At 41.7% G+C, this 22,146-nt stretch overlaps 1 protein-coding gene across 8 annotated transcripts in view; it reads left to right on the top strand.

Annotated features, from left to right (window-relative positions):
• nrxn2b (neurexin 2b) overlaps positions 1 to 22,146 on the top strand; it is a 623,496-nt gene that overhangs the window by 326,886 nt on the left and 274,464 nt on the right. For all 8 annotated transcript variants that reach the window (XM_076725432.1, XM_076725438.1, XM_076725436.1 and 5 more), the window contains 3 exons: positions 5,156 to 5,275; positions 6,664 to 7,045; positions 8,206 to 8,396. In XM_076725432.1, coding sequence (XP_076581547.1) covers positions 5,156 to 5,275; positions 6,664 to 7,045; positions 8,206 to 8,396 — 693 coding nt within the window. The remainder of the gene's footprint in view (positions 1 to 5,155; positions 5,276 to 6,663; positions 7,046 to 8,205; positions 8,397 to 22,146) is intronic.

A 22,146-nucleotide genomic window follows, 5' to 3' on the forward strand; every position in this document is an offset into this window, starting at 1 on the left:
GGGCTGTCTTGTTTTAATACATTTTTACTTTATATTTGAGCACTGTTTTAAAATGCAACACCTACCAGTGGCAATGACCCACTTCTGATTCCCATGGCATTTTTAAATTGCATTCTAAACATTATTATTAACTCATAGGTCGCCATTCAACACATAGAATAACAGTCCTGAGGGATACTTCCCGTCGCTTCACTTCGAAAGAACAAAGCGTATATCCTCTCCACATATACTGACAGCTATATGCGTACACTGTGTGAGTGTGTCCACTACTGTGTGTTCGTGTACAATGTGCTTTCCCAGATTGGTACACAACAGGGGGTTGCCTGAGGTCCATCACCTGGTAGTGAAATGCTAATCATGGGCAAAATTAAGTCCTACACTTGCACTCCACATACACATATTCCCACTTTGATTATAGCATCTGTCTGTCTTGCCTAGCAGGAATTTTATGGAGTTCTTTTTCTACCCCCCTCTTTTCCATATCAAACCACAAAGAAGCCATGCATTACAATTCCCCCTGGTCAGCACGAGGTCTCTGGTTGTGTTTTTATCCTCCTCCACTGCTCTGCGTGGAAAATCTATTTCAGTGATCTGCTGCTTGTCCTCACTCCTGCATTTTCTATTTTCTCTGCCCTTCCTCAGTCTCTCGTTCTCTTGCACCCTCTTTTCAGTGACACCCGGTATCAGCGTCCTCCCTCTTTCCTCAGAGTGGGGCTGCTGAGCCGAGAATGAAACGCTGAGGGAGTGTGGATCTGTCTTGAGCCCATTTTAATTGGACTGCAGTCCACAGTTATATTTTCTTTTCTCTCATGGGTGCTTGTGAGCGTGCGTGTGTGGATACGTGAATGTGTGTGGCTTTTTGGAAACTCGTGACCTCAAAAGCCCAGAGCGCTAGCTGCTCATAATTATGTTCTCTTACAGGGAATTTGAATCACATAGCGTGAACTGGCAGTCACTACTGTATCCCATACTTGAGGATGGCAGCTTCTGTCAAACCTCGTAAAAGAGAATATGATGCTGTTGTAAAAGGGGATCTGCCGTTATGGAACTCGACTAACATAGTAGCTCAGGTTCCCCTGTTTAGTTGAGTCAGTCCTGAGATGAAAAAAAAGGCAACGTGGCATATTCAGGGCATAGCATTGTTTTATAATACAAGACTTTTTTCTGTTCAGTGTTACAATTGGATTCTTTCCATTGCCACAGGGAGGTTTAAGGGACATAAATGCGTCGTTACCTCTGATCTAAACCCTAATTCTATGGCCTTTTAACAGACAGGGTTTTTCTCAGCAGCTCAGCTCAGTGTGACTGAGTGGTTACGGGTATAAAGTGTATTGTTAGCTCTGATACATTATCACATGCAATCCCTCTAAGCAAACTTTGACCCTTTGACCCTGACACATTGTGTTACCTCTGACCCCTACAAGCTCAACACTCTAACTACATATGCTTGGGTGACCCTGACAAACAGCTGGCTTGCCCCCATGTATGACTTCATGACTCACGGGTGGCTCTTTTGACATCTACTGTTGCACCAGCAGACTTACCAGGGACAGCCTGTGGCCCTATCATGCTGTGGCGCTGTTGTTATGGCCATTACAGTGGCTAGCAGTGATCATTCCTCTTTGGCCGGCATGGAGCCCTCTGGCCAGCATCAGACTTTGGCGCAGTCGTTAGCTTAACAACCATGTCGGGAAAGCATGCTGGGTTTGCTATGCGGCCAGCATCAGTCGGGGATGATTCTGAGTGACAATGGGATGTTAGCTGGACCACACAATGCTCTGGTTTCATGCAGAATGCAACAGAAACAAAATGAAACATGCCTCATAGTGATGTTTCGTCATTGTCAGTTCATGTTAGGGCGTGGAGTTGTTTGTTGTGAACATGAACATTAATTAATTTTACTCGGCAGCAGATTCAGTTTGTCAGACCCTCCCTCTATTTTAAGCACCTCAGACTTCTGCACATTTTTTTTATGAGTGGTCTGGGAGATCTTGATCTCTGTGCCACTTCCACACAGAGAAAGCAAACATTTCTCCTCCTTCACATCCTGATTGTCTTGATAGAAATGCTGTCATCATTGCCCACTGCAGACTGCTGATCAACTTCACACTCTGAAGTTGTTTTGATTAGGGTTCAGACATAATAATTATACAACTGTGTTGAAGTACTCACTGCTGCAGCAGCAACCACACAGCCTGAATAGAAGCTGATGGCAACAACCTGCAGCCATTAGCTGACGGCTTGTGTTCCATTGATCCAATTGTATTAATCAAGGTTGTTTACAGAGAGAACACAGCGACCGATGATGGATGACTGCTGGTAATTATACAACAGCCTGCAAACATCACACCTCTCATTTATGGTGTGCTGACACAGTCAATGAAAATAATCCACAAGCCTGGCTATTTTTACACTTTAAAGAATTCCCCCTGACACCTCCTTCAGCTCCATTGTAGAAAGTGCAAGGGATAGACTGAGAGAGGACGGGAGCCAAAGAGATGGAGAGATGTTGAGAGAGCCTCTGTTTATGTGATCACAGCCCTTTGCCCTGCTGATCTCCAAGACAAAGTGAGAGGGCACAAGTGGCAGGATGAGAATTAATTGTATTTTAATAATCGCCAGCTCTTTTATTAATGAGCCCTGCATCCCCCTTTTGATTTGTTTTTTTAGCAATGAGTACTTCTCTCTGCCAGTGGCTGCATTAAAGGCTTAGTGGCTCATTTAACCCTGGACGGCTAGCACTCAGCTTTCTTGTTTGCAGTGTTACCTGGGCAGTGAAGTGAAGCCTCACTTCACTGTCAGCAATACACTGCACCGAGCCAAACACCATGTGCTTCATCAATATGTGGTTTTGAGGCAGTCATTGTTCTCGAGTATCACTGAAGGCATTATGATCTGGGCAGTAAGCCAGTGCACAACCATGCCAAGTTTTCTAAGTTTTAATTTTAGAGTCATACTTGCAATCTTAGCAAACTATTTTTCAACCTTTGACCCGTGTTCCCAAACCCCAGAGTCAAGTATATGACAGCAGACTTGCATTCCAAACTTTCCTGGGCTTTTTGTTAAGTGTTGTTACTGTGTGTTGCACTTTGCCCCAACAACCTAATAGGTCCCTCGCTGCAATTTTACCACCACAGCTTTTTGTTGCCTGGCTGCCTGGCCAAAATAGTATATATATCTTTGGCCACCCCATTGTTCGTGGTATTGTGGTCAAATGGCTCTTGTTACGTGTGCTGCAGCGACCCTTGCTCTCCTGCGGCCTGTTGCAGCCAAGCCAAATAAATATTACATGGACCCTATTCTAAAGGGTAACCACTCCCATTCACTTGTGCTGCACTGCACTCTTTTGACTTTTACGATCTTACGTCAGCCAGCCAACTCTGCTGCTGCTCTGTTTCTCAGTTTTTAGCCCTTTTCTGAGGTTCTTGTTCAACTTTTTTTTTTTTTTTCCATCTTCATCCATTTTGAAATTTCCCCCTGTCGTCCTCTCTGTCTTTGTATCAGCTTTAACTTCTCTGCTAGCAACTTTTCATCCACTCTCTGCTCTCCTTGCAGCAGTATAGCAGAATTTCCCTTTATATGTACTACACACATGGTGTGATCAAAAGTCTCTCTATCCAATTTCATGTGGCTGAAGACAAAAAGCCCATGAAAAAAACAATGTAATAAAAAAGTAACAGGAGTAAATAGGAAAACAATTCTCAAGTGGGCGATGTCTGTGTTCTTGCCAGGCGGGCCATCCATTGATGGGACCTTTTTTCTTCTAGACTAAATAATTTCACACACAACTGGGAAGGAGACAATCATATTTCACCAGGCTGTATTATATCATACACTCGAGCACCTGGTATAAAACACTCAGGCCCCAGCCAGCATAACAGTCACAAAAGAGCCACTGTCCCTGGAAGTGGAGAGGGATTTCTAATATTAGATCTGTTATAAACAAATCATCAGTGCTAATGGTGCAAGAAAGCCAGTGTCTTTTGATGTCACGGTTTCTTTATTTACTAGCCACAACGGCCCCTTGCTCCACTCCACAGCTGCCTAAAAGCGTGGAGAGTACAGAAGGTGGCTTAATGGAAGTGACTGGTCTCCTCCGGCATTCTGCTATTTCAGTCTGCCCTGTTACCAACAAGGTGGAAGTCAGCCCTCATTATATTGTTGTTTACAGAATCCTCCTCCCTGCCTCTTATCACTGATTACCTTCACCTTGGTGCCGTGACACTGTGCACGCCCACTACTGGCGGAGTTTCTGTTCAGCTTCTGAACCCATGTGAGGGATGATTTCCCAGACTTCCCCACTCATGTATGTCTTTTTTTGAATCCTTAAACTAAGTTTGACACGGCTATTAACCAGCAGCAGCCTGTACCTTGACTTGCCATGAATCACGTCAAGTCGTCATAGTGTGTTGAAAGAGGGATTCATGACTTCTTTCTTTATTAAATTCTCACTGTTTCTCCCGCTGTCAATCCCTCACGGCAACAATTTGTTCAAATATTGATGTAATAGGGCTCTGTCATTGGCAGGATATAAATAGGCTCTTCCCCACTTTGAAAAGATGCATATTTAAATATGGCTCTAATAAGCATTTCTGCAACCCCATATGCCATTGCATCAAACTGTCTCCTTCAGCAGTAGAGGCGAAGCAACAGCAAGAGAGGTGAACAGAGGAGAAGGAAGTAGAGAAGTGGAATTAGGGAGGAGAGCAGTTTGGGGGATCAGCAGTTAAACCTCCTGGGCTCACCCATTAAGAGAGTCCTAAACAGAGACATGTAATGCTCTGTGAAAGCAGAGCACGGCTTCATACAATGTTGGTAACACAGTGTTGGCTGCCTGTTCTAATCTACTCCCTCAGCTGGTTACGATGTATTTGTCCTAGTGTCTTTGATGACATCCTGCTGCACCACTGTGAGCTTTTGAGAAGACATTCGATTTTACAGTCTGTCAGGCCGCGTATTTGATTTCTTTGCTTTCCAGTATACTGGGAGAATCCATAGTGTGAATGTGTTGCGCAAACATGCAGGTTTTCTCCACTAGCACTGTCACCTACTGTGTATGAATTGTGCGTGTGTTTGTGTGTGTGTGGGTGCGTGAGCAGGCGCACACAGCATTCCCGCTGTGCTGTTTGTGATTTGAATTCCCCCCCCACTACAGGCAAAGGACCTGAGACGCTGTTCGCGGGGCAGAAGCTGAACGACAATGAGTGGCACACTGTGAAGGTGGTGCGAAGAGGCAAAAGTTTGCAGCTGTCTGTAGATAATGTCACAGTGGAAGGTTAGTTGTTTCCAGTACACAGGGGGGTTAATTTGGGGTGAAAGGCAGTGAATGACCACCATTGTGAGTGTGAAGATGTAGTCACAAATACACATGCATTACCCCACACTACCACATCCACCCACAGAATGTGAGGTGTTTTGCTATTTCTCATTAAAATGACTAATTTTACAGTGAAAGGTGAGTAATTATGATGATAACGAATCAGATGTGGAGGTGGCATACAGTTAATTCCTTACTGAAGTTATATTAGGAAGAATGCTAATGAAGCTCGAAAAAAAGAAAGACAAATGTCACAGTGATGCTGAAATTGAGATAATTTGTTCCATTACGTATTGATGAGTAAACTTGAGTACCCAATTTTGGCCACCATCTCACCCACATGTGACTCATATAAAAGGCTGGAAATGATGAACAAGCAACCTCAGCAAATCCATCATGACAAACAGCTGAAAGGATCAAATATATGTAATATGAACTGGGCACTAAAGAGAACTGAAAGAGGAAGAGAATTTATGAGCATTACCAAACAGTGAATGAGAACCTATGTAGCAAATAGAGAGGTACAGGTTCTGCCAAGCACTAAGAAAATAGCAAGAGAAAGATGAAAGGTCAAGAGATGAGGAGGAGTCACGAGCACTCACAGTATTGTGGCCTCAGGCGAAAGGATGGGAGGGCATAGGAATGAGGTAGAGGTGAGAAAAAGGTGCGAGGTAGATGAAGGAAAGAGAGTTGGCAGACTGGGGCCAAAAGCAAGGAATGACCCTGTGAATTTGTGACTGGTTCACAAAGTGGTTCATGTGAACAAAAAAAAAAAAAAGGCAAGAAGAGCCCAGGGAGTCCTTGCGGGGCTAGCCAAGCCTCATCAAGGAAGGCATTTAAATCTGGAGCTTACCGAGCTTATTACTCCACATCTCCCACTAAACACAATATAAATTGTGGCATGTAGAGCAGTAACCAGAGATTTTATGCAATATTATGCTGGTTTAATTTCCTTCACAGCAGGTTAGAAAAATAGACTCAGCCTTTGAGAAGCTATAGAGTAGAACCATTTACTGTACACACACTGTTCTGCCAGGCAGCTAGAATTAATTTTAAGATATAAAAATCATGATAAAGATATGTTAAAACAATATATAATATGTGCTTATCACTAAATAATTACATTTTGATATTTGAAATGTATTATCGTGGCTTTTCTGTGTTGTACTGTATTGAGCTTGAAAAATGATTTTCACAGAAGGGATAAACTTTTTGAAGTTTAACATAAATTAGTTATAATCCTTATATTCCCAGGATGCTTTATATTGCCTAATGGAGATCACTGCAGTTAATGTATTACCACTCTAAGTTGACTCTGTTTTTTTCTATATTCTCCACCATTACAGGCCAGATGACTGGTGCCCACACACGTCTCGAGTTCCACAACATCGAGACGGGCATCATGACAGAACGCCGCTTCATATCCGTGGTGCCCTCCAACTTCATTGGCCATCTCCAAGGGCTAACCTTCAATGGGCTGCCCTACCTAGATCAGTGCAAAAATGGGGACATCTCCTACTGCGAGCTGAACGCCCGCTTTGGCATGCGCCACATCATTGCAGATCCGGTGACGTTTCGAACGAAAGGCAGCTACTTAGCTTTAGCCACGTTGCAAGCTTATGCCTCCATGCACCTCTTCTTTCAGTTCAAAACCACCACGCCTGACGGCCTGATGCTCTTCAACTCTGGAGACGGGAGCGACTTTATTGTTGTGGAGCTGGTAAAGGGGTGAGTCCCGTGTAATGCCAGTTAATTGCTCATTAGAAAAGTTGAAGATGCTAAGATGAGGTGCCATTACTTTTCCCCAATTCCCTTTGTGTTTGGCTTCAATGATGACAATATATCCATTTGACATTTCTCAGTCAGACTTTTACTTCTTCCCCAATCTGCCATTGCCAGAAAACATGAAAGCCCTTATGAAATACACTGAGGAGTCATTCCTCAACACAAATCAAGTCCTGAACTATCGTTTAAACTGCATGTTCTTTGCAACAAAACTCAAAGTTAACGCTGATCAGTGAGACATTTAATGTTGCTATGAATCAGGTTTGGCTGCATGAAAGTGACTTTAGTGAATGTTGGTGAGTAATCATGATCTGTCATTTTAAAAGCTCAGCTGAAAGCTGCACAAACTGCTGGTTGTTGTTGGTTGGGGAACAGAAAATGTAGAAATATCCCTGTCTGTTTTTCTTGAAAACTTGTCTTTTGGGTGTGTTTTTTTTTTTTTTTTTTTTTGCACCCCATTAACTGATAACTGCTAATGCATAACAGTGAGCACAATGAGTTTCTCTGACTGGCAAAGTAGGCTACTTGGCGAATGTTCTATGAAAGCTTGAAGAAGCTCGCACAAACCACAAATAAACTGGTTTGAATTTTGAATTGTATCATCCCAAAAGCTGTATTCATAATTAGAGTATCAAAAAGAGGCTTTTGCTTGTTTATCTCTCTTCCTCTTGTGCTCTATATTCAGCACTGTTAGAACACAAAAGCCTGAGCTGCCTCTGTCACACAAAGACAAGAGGCTACATAAAGGAATTGGAATTGAGGTAGAAAAACCAAAAACACCTGCGTACCTCCAATGAAACGGCCACAATAGCCTTAACCTAAAACACAAAAGACAGCCATATTTTAGTGAAGGAGGGAACTGTGCCACCTTGTCTGCCTTTGGGCAAACAGAGCCTTTTAGACAAAAGCAGGTTTCTATATTTACATGTCAAACCAATGAACAAACAAAAACCAAATCCCAGGCCTTGTGTACAGCCACAAGGTAATATTATTTTTATGAAAAATATGTTCTTACACAGAGAACAAGATGGAGTGTTACAGAAAAAGTAGGACTGTGACCTGTCATTAGACAGACTCACACACTTCTTCCTCTTTCTTCACAGGTACGTTCACTATGTCTTTGATCTTGGCAACGGGCCGTCGCTGATGAAGGGCAACTCAGACAAACCGCTCAATGACAACCAGTGGCACAACGTGGTGGTGTCCCGGGACGCCAACAACGTACATACACTCAAGATCGACTCACGCACCGTTACTCAGCACTCCAATGGAGCCCGCAACCTGGACCTCAAAGGTAACAGCAGGCTGTCCAACTCTCGGTGATAGATTCTTCCAGAAGACATTACCACTGACAGGAAATAATTATTCCAGTGTCATCCTGCGTCTGTCCCTTCAGTGTTGTTGGAAGGTGGCCATGAACGCATGCCAGCTCAAATCCATCTAAATTAGACCCACTCTCAGGATCACAGTGGCTTTTAGAATAGGGCTTCTGTGCATCCATTGATTTTTGTTGGTCTTCCTTTTTCTCTTGGAGTGTTTGTAAAAGACATCTTGAAAACAGTTGACAAAAACACAATGGCCAAAATTTAAAATTGTCATTCCAGAGCACAATTCTGTCTTGATATTTTTGTGCGATATTAGTTGTTCTCTATGCGTACCACCCAAACAAAATGGGGGGGGTGGGTTAGTTTTTTTTCCTGAAATTTTGGCCATTTCAGTGCAATGGCCCAGGATAAACAGAGAAAACTAAATAATGCTGCCAAGTGTAAATGTGCTCTCCAAACAAGAGTGGACAGGGGGTGAAATAAAACTTAACAAAAGCCTGGCAGCATCTGCACTATAGCCTGTCCTCTTCACCTTGAAAGATGATACCCCCTCTTTCAGCAGATGTTGGCTTTATAGGAACAGGGCAATAACAGAGCAATATCCTTCACCAATTGGTATCCCGATACGACCTAAATCCAGCATCGCCGACCAAGGTGAACAAAGAATCATACCAAAAACAATAACCGCGTATCACTTCACCCTGCTGTGCTTTGTTCTTTTTTATTTTCACTCACTTGTGTCCACCAAGCTGCTTGTTTGACTGGAAAAAACAGTCACATTGGGTACACTTGACTTTTACCCGCAGTAAGATGACTATCTTTTGATGGAGACACCTTTACTTGTTTGACTTTAAAATACCCTGCCCTCGTGTATCATCTTGAAATAATAGCAATGGTTACAAGGCACTTAAGTGTAAACCGGGATCTCTGGTCTGCTGGGAGACTGGGACTGGAAGCTCAGGTAATTGTAGGCTTTAGACCTCAGAAGTCAGGTTTTCTGCTGTGTTATTTGGATGCTTGAGAGTGGCTGCCTGTGGAGCGAAAGAGTGACAGCATGGAAATAAAAGAAAGAGATGCTTACTTGGAAGAAAGATAGTGGGATTTGACAGTGGACAGAGGATAGCATCACCAGTGCTAAGCTTTTTCAAGTGCCTGTCTGTACTAGTATTAAGATTAACTGACTTTGATTTTGCCTGTGTCATGCCCCAGAGTTTGGGGAGCTCTTGAGGGTACTGCGGGTTGTTGTGTAAGACACAGCAGAAGTCAGGGTGCGCCTGCAGGGCCACCGAAGGCTGCGAGAAGTCAAAAGATCAAAAGGCACTCCAAGCTTTTTTGGTAAGACATGATTTATTGATGGACTTGCACCTTTTTCTGTTTTGTCCTTTCGGGTGTACATAGTGCAATTAAAAAGACTAATCATAATAGGCAGGAAGGGTTGCAGGGAAATGGCACTGCGCCAGTGTCCTTAGGCCGGGTTACAGACAGGAGTACAAGACACAGAACAAGCTTTCATAAGCAGGAGACACAGGAAATGAAGAATAAAAAATTTGATACGGTGTTTTTAGCAGTGAGACATGTAATTAACAACCAGGTCGCAGTCAGTTTCATGGTGAAATACAAATAAAATGCATCATGTGTATTGCTAATTATGTTGTCACATATGCTTTGTTTGCTCATTTCAGAAGACGGTGATGTCAATAGAGGAATCAGTAATTAGTGGATATAATGGATGCCTGCTTTCGAGGATTTTGAGTACAGCAAGCTGCAGCATAATATGTATTCATTACACATTGCGTGTGATTGATAGATAAAACCAGTCTCCTGTGCATCCATGCACTCTTTGCTGCATATCTACTCTGGTGATCTCCTACAGTAAAGTGAAGTAATTGATGTCTGTAATTAGGAGGGTTTTGTTTTTGATTGATTGCTTCTGTCTAGGCTGTGGTAACGACTGCTGTCAGTCAACCCGGAGATTGGACAGGAGAGTCATTAAGATGCAGTCAGTGAGGTTTTTTTTTTTTTTTTTTTAAGGAGTGTGCTGCTGTGCTGCAGGGGTTGGACCCAAGTGTTAGCCAGGACCTTTATCTCACATCATCCCTGTCTTCAAACTCTCTCAACGTATACAATCATGGTGCACTTTGTCCTTTCTAGTCACGCAGACGTTTTTCATTTCCAACCCAAACTCACACCCTCAGCTGTTATTATTGTTAACAAAATGTTAACATAATCTGTCTTCCCATTGTTGGGACAAGCAATGTCCTCCAAGCAACTGGTGTCAGCGTTCCCTCACTCGGCTCGAGTGATTAATAGACAATTGTACCTCCTTCTTAGAAAAACCCACCAACCAAGAGTATGCAGCAAATTCAATATTGCAGACAACCAGTTGAGTGATTTGTCACACAAATGAAACAGTCATTTTGGCTTTTCAGTACCCAATCAACACAGAATACATGGCTGGGGAGTGACCCTCCATCTGTGTTATTAATCTGTGACCCGCTGTTTTGAATCTTAGTCATTTTCGGGGGTCCTTTTCTTTATCTGAACAACCTTTGCCTGTTGCGGACCACGGCTGAGGCAGTGGTGCCAGTGGGAAGAATAATAGTTGTAAATCTTGCTTCAGAGGACTTTAGTGGGGAGAAAATGTCTCTATCCTCAATTCCCTTGTCTAATTGGGCATTCAGACCTTGCTCTGTGGTTCTGCTGTGACCATTCCCCTGCCAAAATATCATGTACAGCTCAGACACTAGTGCCATAAACACGAGAGCAAAGCACCTGTGCAGGTGACAAATGCATAAACATATATTGTACCACATATGCAGAATTGTTCTTATATTTGTGTACACACGGACAAATGGAGCATGCAGTGTACACTTTTCTGACTGCTCAGCACTCACACACGAAGCTTTGCAAATCAAACACAGAAGAAATAGCAACAATAAGCCATTTCTCACAATCTCTTTGCTGCGTTTTAACACCATTTCTGCCTGCATTTCAAAGAAAAAAAACCCAATTTTCCAAGCTTTATCTGTGTAATTGCCTAGAGAAAATGGGGAAAATAGGTTTTGTGCTCTCTGTCTTCCGTGCCTTTGTCTTTGGACAGGCAAAAAATCTTCAAGGCATCCCTCTTTGTCAGCTAAAGTATGGTGAGGGAACAACACACACAGCCCCCGAGGATAACACTGAGTGGATCGAGTTTTGTACAGAGGATGCAAGTCTCAGAGGAAGACATGTTGAACATACACCATACTGGGAGTACGGCTCTGTCATTCCTGTTGACAACGTGCAGAACACAGTGAAAGCAAGTTATTACCATATTCTTGCCTGCAAATAGCCTTGTTGATTCTACAGTGCAACACAGTTTAAATGGATCCTCATCAAATGGACCAGAGAAGCTTTACAATATGAAGGCAAAACATAATAATGCGGAGAGATTCCTTTCATAACAAAATTGCAGGTGAAAAATCCCATAAATCTTGATGAGCTGAATATGAATATGACATCATTTTGTACCAAACAGCAAGTGCAGATTTGTGGAAGTAGGAAGTTGTGCTTGTTAAGTATCACACATATTATGAGCAGCACATCAGACTCCAGCCTTTGCCCCAGCTGCTGAAAAACATTGTTCAGTTTTATGCTAAAAAAAAAGAGTGGAGGGAGTGAAGCAGTGTTCCCTAGTCCATATGTGTGTGTGTGTGTGTGTGTGTGTGTGTGTGTATATATATATATATATCACTTGCATAGTACATTATCAAACTAGGACTGTTTTTTCAGGTCAACTTCTCACTTGGGTCAGAACAAATTTCACTGTTACTTACAGGCGAGTAAACGTGGAGCTTCGTACCTATTCACAATGTCACAGACAAAACCAAAAGACCGACAGTATATGGACCATGTAGCACCACTCACGAGAAGCATGCCAAACAAAGCTAATTGGCAAATGTATTGATTCTGCTCATCTAATTATCTATTATGTCCATATCTAGAAATGTTCAGCATGTAATTATTGCTTTTTCATCGCTTGCCACATGGACAGTGGGCAGTGCTTCAACTTTCAACTACAGTCCACCCCGAATATTTGTTCAATACTGAAACACACTTTTAGCTGGCCAGGGTGTGACTCGTGGCATTTAAACATTAGTAATTACTGTGTTTGTTTTGAGGCTTCAGTATAATTACAAAAAAGTAAACAAGAACATCACCCAGAAGACACGCGGCCTCCTCTCGGGAACATGGCAGAAACAATTAGCAGCATCCTCTTTGTGACAGGAAGCATTATGGTTTATATGATGCGTCTTCATTTTGAGGAACACTTCACCACCAGAACCACTTGGGGAGGACAGAGGCTAGTTTTCTCCACTTGTTTATGCTAATTACGTTAAGATACCATAATTAATTTAACTATGATGTATTGATCATTAATTCATTAGTGCTACACATAGCACCTTAAACCAAGGGCGCTTATGGTAATTAATGAATGTCCTTCTACTAAAGCCAATGAGAATATGTGTTGCATCACACTTGGCAACAACTGCAAGAGTCATACTCTTAGTCATTGTTGCATTATTAGTATAGCAGCACCAAAAAAACTGTACTGAACTCAAAAAGGCATTATAAATTAAAATCTCAGTTATGCATTGACTAAATTTTGGCATGCATTATTTATGTTGGAAATCAGTGATTGATCTGTCTTAGGCTCCAACTGTAACATGCAGATGCTTCAAACTGGAGCAATGCATGATCAAAACAATAAAACTGGGTGCTTTAATGATTGTTGTTGCAGCACTGCTCTGTTTGTATCCTGCATTTTTTTTGGAAAGCCGGTGATGAAGTTAATAGTGCAGGGTCATGTGAATGAGGAAGTAAACACAAACACCCGTTGCCCTGAGGGGAATACTCTGCTTTGTTATGCCAAGAACATGACAATGTCAAAGATATTAATGTCATTATTAAACTTCAGAATTAAACAGTGATGGGAAATGAAGAATAACAACAACGGTAGAATGAATCTAAAGAAGAGTTTTTCAGGTTGAGGAAATGAAGGGAGGAGGAATAATTTGGCGTTCAATATTCAGACAGTGCCTGTCCCTTCCTTTTGAAGATGCTTGCTAATGAGGCATACTTGTGCAGAATTGTAAAGAGATGACATTGAATATGTTCCATTTTTCAACAAAAGCAGAACAAATTGAAACACAATATGGAGGAGAGGTTTGGCAACGGAGGGAGAGGAGGAGAGAAAGACAAACAGGTACACACATTTTAAGGAGCTCTGCTCTTGCCAGCGGTAAAATTGAGATTAGCCGTTTTATCACCCCAAAGCATTTCTTTCTTCTTTCTGGTTAATATCAGTGTCTGACAAACCAAGCTAAGCTGGTCGCTAATCCTGTCACAATACCAAAACCTCTTCACGCCTCATAGCAGACCAGGTACAACACTACTTCTAACCATCCATGCTTCCTAGATTTCAATTACAGGTATTTCAGTTGCGCAAGCGCAATAAGCAGAAAAACATGATCAAGATCAATGTTTGTTGTTTACACAAATAATTTCTGACATCTGAAAGTACTCTTTTGCACATATAAACCTCAAAATCACACTGGTCTCAGTGCACAGCAAAGAACAATAGTCAATTTATGTATTTCCATGTTAACACAATCAGAGGTTTAACAGATGACCATAATAAGCTATTGCCATAATGTTCCATTTGGTCTATGGATTTTACCAAGTAAATGATATGGGCACCAACAGTCCATGAATAATGTCAAACCTTGCTGCTCATTTAATTGGATTGTTCAGGTCTTTGCAGTCAAGACACCTACACTTACAAAAGGTGATGAAGCATTAGGCTGTGTCACATGTAATAAACACACATCCCCCCAGGTGGCTGCACACTCCTCTTCTCCTGTTGTAGAACACCCCCTCAAAAAAACACCTGTTGTCTTAGCTTGGAGGCTAGCTAGCTGGTTATCATGCAGATTAGCTGAATGCTCAAAGTCCAAAACAGACCTGCACTGTGCAGTAATCTTTTCCTCCGATGGCTTCAGAGCAACTGTTACGTCCTTTCTGACCACCTCTGATATTATTGATTCAAACTTTGTCATGGCCATGCAGACTGGTTTTTTGTTCAGATACTCACAATATGTAAGGATGCAGCCAAAAATACGTTGTATATAGCAAAAAGTAGCCCAAGGGAAGGTAGAGGGCATGTAGCAACCGAATTTAAGGCCATATAATATATATTAATTCATACATTCCAGAGGAGATTCCCCAAACCTCAACTTATTGTTCATCCTTTTTTCTCAAAACAATTCACCAGATTCGAGCAAACATCACATTTCCAGCTTCTCTCATGATTGTCCACATCCTCATTTGCTATACAGCTTCCAGCCAGTTGATATGTAAACTCTCATCTCATCATCTGGATATCATTCCAGCTGAATTGTTCAGAGAAGAAACAGGCTCTAGTCTGCTCTAAATTTTAAGCAGCTCCCTTTGCTCTGAATGTGTCCCAGATCATTCTAAAATAGCCTATATTCAGCTTCTGCTAAAAGGACCTGGCCTTGATCCATCAGTTTATTAAAAAAAAAAAAAAAAAGTGTTTCACCAATCTCAAATTTTGCCAACATTTCCCAAAATTCTTGTGAAACTTGTTTTTAAACAGCTTTTGGAAATTCTTAATAACAACAGCATTTGAAACACATTTCCACATCATTGATCAAGCTACGCTGATATTGGGAATTAATTTCTGTGGACATTATGATCACAAATATTTAAATATGACCTAAACACATCACAGAATTGCAGCTGCTGTTGAGAGCCTTCTGTAATAGCCAAGCAATGTTAGATGTACTAATAAAATCAATGATCACTCAAAGTTAAAAAGCAAAGCTCTCTAAAACTCACCTTCACTTGGTGGGAGATTTCACATGAGAATATGGCCATGTGTCTTCAGTGCTGCTCTGAGATAGGCGCACTTTACCACAATGTTGAATATGTTTATTAATCATGGTAAGATTTCAGTGCGTTCCACCCGTGCGCTCACACAGCTGTTGCATAGCTTTTAAGAAAGTAAACTGTAGGCGTAGGCTACATATATTCTAAATAGATTCCCAGTTTCCCGTTGCTGCCTGCTATCTCTCTCTGCAAAGAATTCAGCGTCTTGCTCGTGAACACAGCAGCAAGGCATGTATGTGGTATGTACGATTGTTAACACATTCCCAGATAAAAGGAACGTGACTCACGACCCTGACACAGCTGTCATACAAGCTTTACACCCCCATCAGCCTCCTTCTATCTGTCCATCAATTGGTCTTGAATGTGAGGCAAGTGCTGGTTTGTTAAGGTTTCTTGTCATGAGCAGTACACAGTCAGTACCTCTGTGCCTGCCCATCCCCTGTCCTCGTGAGTACATGCTCACCAACGCATTAACATTTTCACTTACAGGTATTCAGAGTGAACCTTTTTCAGGATGAACGTAAATCATCATTTATTCTTCCCCTGTATATACATGCATTGCTACGTTCTGAGGGTTTTCCTGCCCTTCCATTATGTTGTGTGGAGAGGAAATGTCATTACCATAATGCCAGGGTTTCGTCCATTATGTAAGAAGAACACATTTGTCTTCTTCCTCTCTTTTGACTCTTATTAGGGCCGTCCTCTATAGCATTACATCAGTGGGAATAGCCTTTAAAATTCGCGTCTCTGGGGCAACAGTAATAAGACGGCACAGATCTATCAAGTGAAGGACAACAATGAGATGTCATCATACTGAATGAATTCATTGTCCAGCAGTGAAAATTTAAATCCGGTCGATTTCTGCTTCATCCACCAAGAAATCGGCACCAAATACCGCTGAGCTGTGCAGCACTCATTACATATGTTTCTTCAGGAATTTTCTTGAGGTTGGAATAAGAGGAGTATACAGTTTTAGCTGAAAGGGCTTTGACTTGTTAACATGCTTTAAGGTCTTATTAAGCTGACACTCAAATTGGAAAGCAATTTCAAATGCCTAAGCTAAGCAAAACTGTTGTGGAGGAGTTTCAACCCACAGCTTCTCTCATGGCCATGAGACACTGGCTCCCTGAAACCTGTGTGTTCGTGTCATTGAAAAAATCCTCCGATGGCCTTTCCTTAAAATTAAAAGACAACTTTTTTTGTGTGTTTTTTTCCCTCATGGTTTATGCAAAAACACAATGAAAATCAGTCAAAGAAAAGCAGGTTATCTTTTTTAACTTTAACATCATGTATAAAGTACTTCCAATCTGGCCAATATGCTGTAGTTCCTTGTACTTGTTCAAAGATGGCTCTTCAAACAAGCGTTGTGTCAAGACAGATGCACAGTGCTAGACTTTTTGAATTTGTTTCAAACAGATGTGATTATATGTGTTGAGTAGATGAATTATTTTGCATTTGTACAGAAAGATACTTTTCCCTTGGGACTAGTCAGCTCAAAGTGTTAATGAGCACTAACAGTAACCAGGTGTAAAAGTACAGTTTCGGTTCAAATTAGATGCAGTGAAATGAGAACTGTCAGTTTGAGTGCATGTGTCTGCACGTTCGTTTCTAACATACGTATTTTATTCAATTTCCTTTAACACTGTGTCGGTTTGCGCCCGGTGTAGGATTGCGAATGAGGCAAAGTAATAAAAATCTGCCAAAGTAACACATGGATCCATTTGCATAATGATAATGCACATACAGCGTAACTGGATTAGCATATAATGTCATATAGTACAAATGTCTCTGCAATGGAGACGGAGGTGCAATGCAAGCTGCACGTAAGAAGACCACAGCAGTTAGAGAGAGATGCAGACTGCCACAGCAATTTGTCATAATCTACAACATCAGCACAGTTAGTGATGTTGCCATGATCACCATTCTTATCTTCATTGTTAATGTTTTCAATCAACACCTACTTTTAACTAGAAAGTTTAATTAATCACCATTATAAGATGTCGCGCCTCTATAGATGCACATTTTAAAGCCAGTTATTTAACTTACATTACACGTTAAACTACTAAGCCGTTTTTATAAACCACCTCTTAATTGTACTCACTTGTGTAGCCAACTAAAAGTTATTTATAAGTCAATATAGCAACATCAAATGTCATGTCAAGTTGTATATATAAATCAGGTCCTTCAGCCATTCCTATAAAGCCTCACCTTCCCTTCACATTCTTTTTCCCTCCCATGTCCTTCTCTATCCCCTCCATTTTTCTGCTCAGTGTCAGTGCTCTCTCAATAAATGATGGGCTAGGTAGCTTGAGTGCTGCAATAGAGCAGTGTGTTTTAGCTTTTTTCTCCCACTGACCTGTCTTACATTACAATTTACTATGGCATTACTCAGAGCTTTGGCCATTTTCCCACCCTCCCTTCTCTCGCCTCATCTCTCCCTTTCATCAAAAGCTGGCTTCTCCACCAGGGGTGGAGCCGAGATAGAGACAGCGCTTATTCTGAGTGTATTTGTGTGCCTGTCTTACACACACGTGCATGTGTGCACAGGTTATGTTGAGTGATGTCAGTAGTAGCTATGTAGGTAGGTTGTGCCAGTTGCCTTATGAAATTAGATTAAGCATGTAGAAATTGCAGTGACGTTACATTTATAGCATTTTACAACTGACTAGCTGTTGGATTTACTAGCAAAGTATAAATTACAATCTTCTCCATGCAAACAAAAAGACCAGAAAAGAGGATGGCAGCTCAACCCTCTACCTTGCCTGTTTGTAATGATGTTTATAATCTCTCTCGGAGCAGATGGGCGAAGAAAAGAAACCTAGCTTTCAGTTACTGTCAAGTGAAATTTAGAAGGCTTCTCCTGACTGGAAAGTGTACAAAAGACTGAGGGCCAGAAAAGAAAAGTGCTATTTGTACAGACTGACACTACAAAATATTCAGTTAATGTGCAAAAGATACAAAGACAGAAAACCAATTCTGAAGTGAGAGCTGTTGGAAACTCACTTGAATTACCTCACGGCAGAAAAGCTACAAGTGGCATCCATCCCTGCTGCTTCGGTTATGGAACCTTTCACCTACTGTGTTCTGATTTTCAAAATTACACACAAGAATAATGGAAATAAGTTTAGAACAATCAGTTTTAGGTTTGCTGTGGAGAGTTTGTCCCAAGTCCCTGGTGCCTCATAGGCCGGCCTGCACTAACCTGCAGGGGGCAATGAGATAATGTCATGGGTACATTTGTTTATTTTCCACACTCACAGACACTCGAGTGGTTGATGGGAAAACATCCACCCCCCCTCCCCTCTATTATATGATTTCTGACAGCAACTATTGCAGAGGCCATCATAAAGGTCCTTGAGAAGGTACTTGAGAACATAAGAAAACGCAACAGTAGGATTCCTTAATTATCTCAAGACACACATTTTTTCTTCCTCTTTTTTTTTGCAGAATCACAGGGAAAATCCACATTAATATTGGTTTTATGAAAGTGTTTTAGAGAATTATAGATATTTAATTTGTGAGGATGAACAAGCCTCTCCTGATGTTGCAGCAGAGACCGATTGGAGTGAAATCACAGAGCTGTTCCATGGACAGTGAATAATAGAATAACTGCTAGGACACCGTGACAGCAGTGGATTTTACTGCAGGATATGGCTCCATTGTCTGATTCACAGCGTGATTCTCTTCACTGAGATCAAACTGAATTAGATGTAATATCTGACACAGAAACTCTGTGAGCCCACCGTTAGTCACTACTTGAGCATCAGTGGACCAGCTCCAAGAAATGTCACCTGAAGACATCATCAATTCAGTAGAGCAGTCTGCGCACATTCAACTTCTGCCAGTTCTAACAGGTGCACTGAAAGCTCGATCAGTAAAACACTCAGATAGCAGACCTGGACATCTGACCTGTGCTGTCATTTGCGCCAGATCTCATTTAAGGTAGAATCGAGCAAAGCAAAGAGAGTGGGATAGGAAGGCGAGATAAAGAAGGACGAGGTGAGGATCTTGTGAGCGCAGAGAGCGAGGCTGGAAAATGAAAGGGCAGGGAGATGAAAACAAATACGGGGAAAATGGAGAGCAAAAGATAGTGACCAAGCAAAGTGAACTGAACGAGGGGGTGCAGCCAAGGAAACGCGAAAGGACACTGAATACAGAGTGACATTCCATAGAGCAAAAATGGAAGCATAAAAGTGTGCAATGATGCCTGTCCGTGTCATCATGCAATCTTTCACAATGTGTCACCAGCAGGCACTGGACCATTTTCGGAGCCCTTTCAAGGACTCACATACCAAGTGATTGAGTTAGTGAAACATTGACACGGCAAACAGTCATATGGATCATTCTGTGTTTTTCTTTTAGAAATTCTGAATTTGTATATTTGGCTTTCCTGTAATGTAGATATACTTCCTTGTCGGGGGTTAGTTGCAGCTTGTATGATTTTAATACAGCAGGCTCCAGTGTGTCATAAACAGTTATAGGGCAGCTGAGAGACTTATGCTGTAAAGCATGGCACCAAGGGGATTATGAACTGCATGTGCAGCAGCTCAGACATACCACTGAATTGATGGAGAGCAAATCAAATAATAATGTTGTTCTTGATTATGAGATTCCGAGTTTTCTCCTTACCATTTAAACCAAGTTCGCCTTATGAGCAGTTGTCTACCAAAATCCTATCTTTGGCACTAAAGTATTTAAGGTGAGACACACTAGATTGTTTCTTGCTCAAGAAACAATAATGGCCAGATTGCTAATCGATAGCAAGTAAGAACTCAATTTCTTCCCTCTCTCGCTCCACTTGCCTGTGTTAAAATGTCCATGTGCAATTTGAAGGATTAATTATAGCGAGCCACTTTAAGTATTGCAGTGATAATCAGACATGCTGCAATGCAAAAACAGTAACATGTGCATGGCAAACACAATCAAACATTAGCAGCTCAGTCATGTTGTTGTGTGAGAGTTAATTTAATTTAATTTTCATTTTCCCTTGCCTGAAACACTCTTGGTCATGAAAGGACCTTGATTGTGGTGATGATTGGCAGACATTGGCACCGACTTTGGTTAAACATGGGCGCAAGGAAGGGTTCCAGTGTTACTGCCGATAAAGATTTGCAGCCGCAAACAAAATAAATCACAAAAGAAAATGAAACATCCCACAGTCAATCATCTGATCCACTGTCTCAATATGCGGTTGTTGCTGCTGCACAATGCATTTGTTACTCCACCTGCGAAGCCCGACTCTGTGATTTCCAGATACGCAGCTTCAAACCGTAGCTGGTAGACTTCTGGTTTTAGGCTATTTTAATTGGCTTCAGCCTGGCTCATACCTGGTAACTACAGTAGCTTTTCACAGTCCAGGCCGACTCTGCTGTGAAGAATGCAGGTAGATGCTGTAGTAACATTGCATGAAGAGAAGCCTTTCATTTCCCTTCTGTGGTGGCAAACACAAAGTCTTTCAATAACTATTATGCTGCAGCCAGAGCTTATCTACACACTTTATGGATGGTTAAAGTAGCTTAATAGCTTAAAGCACCTTTCTGTGGCTGTGTGTTGGTGCCTTCCCTTAAACAAACCCGCTACGCTACGTCACATACGCGTTACCCACAAGGCCGCCTATAAGGTCTGACTTTCTTTGGTGCCAGTGTTTGCAGACACAGTGCATTTTGCACTCGTTTAGTGATGCATTTTCACACATTACTCTGTTTACAGAGTATTCTCCCTCACTTAGCTGCCTACATTGAGAGAGTTAGTGAATGAAGGGGGGAGAGAGAGAGAGACTTTGAAAATGTATTACACCACCTGTGGTTACAATAGATCTGAGAGAGAGCCAACGAGCATGCACCTGTCAGTGGAAACATGTCAGTACTGTATCAAATAATTACAGTTTTAGTTGGCTGCAGTCTGTTTTTCTTGCTGGATTCAAAACATCTCTCGCTATGCCCTTTGTTTTCAGATGCACAAATATCCAAAAGACAGAGAGACAACACAAGACAATTATACAACTTATGATTTAGCATCAACAATTAACACATCGCCAGCGTCAACATTTATTCTCTACACCAATCGTCTTGTTGTGGCGCCTTTGCAGATCGGAGCGCCTCTGTAATTAGCAATCACACAATCCCTGCATCTTCCTGCTGGCTGCCATTGTCCCGGTCCTGCATAGAACACACACTGCCACTGCCTAACAATCACTCATCTGCACAGCCCACAGCTTATGCGTGTGTGTTTGTGTGTGTGTGTGTTTTTGTGTTTCTCATCAGCAATCATTCAATCTTTGTCAATTAGAGCCAGCATGAGAGCAAAGGCAACACAAGCAACAGAGAGAGAAGAGAGTGAGGACTCGAGAGGGAGGCAGAGATTCTTAATAGAGCATTTAATGAAAGTTAATGGTTGACTTTGTGTTCACCAGGGAATCGGCAAGAGGGATCTGATTATTGTTTAGTGACAAGAACAGCCATTGCGCGTTCGCAGCCTGTTCTCATTATCACACTGATCTTAGTGATGGATAGAAATGATGTATATCACTGTATTGTTAGATATGGCCAAAGACTGCAATAGTATCACTTCACTTGGGAGCCAATTACAGGCAAGGAATCCAATAGCTTAACTTTGCTATTGGATTCAAACACGATATCTCAAAAACAAAAGAAGAAGAAGCTGAAGCACCTCAAATGTTATTTAATGTTGGAAGTGCTATTTGGATGTTAAGACGGGTGTCATGGGTCTTACACCCGTGAAATTCATTCCCCTTGCAGATAACTCAAA

Source organism: Chaetodon auriga, chromosome 24, assembly GCF_051107435.1.
Source record: "Chaetodon auriga isolate fChaAug3 chromosome 24, fChaAug3.hap1, whole genome shotgun sequence".
Taxonomy (NCBI): Eukaryota; Metazoa; Chordata; class Actinopteri; order Chaetodontiformes; family Chaetodontidae; genus Chaetodon; species Chaetodon auriga.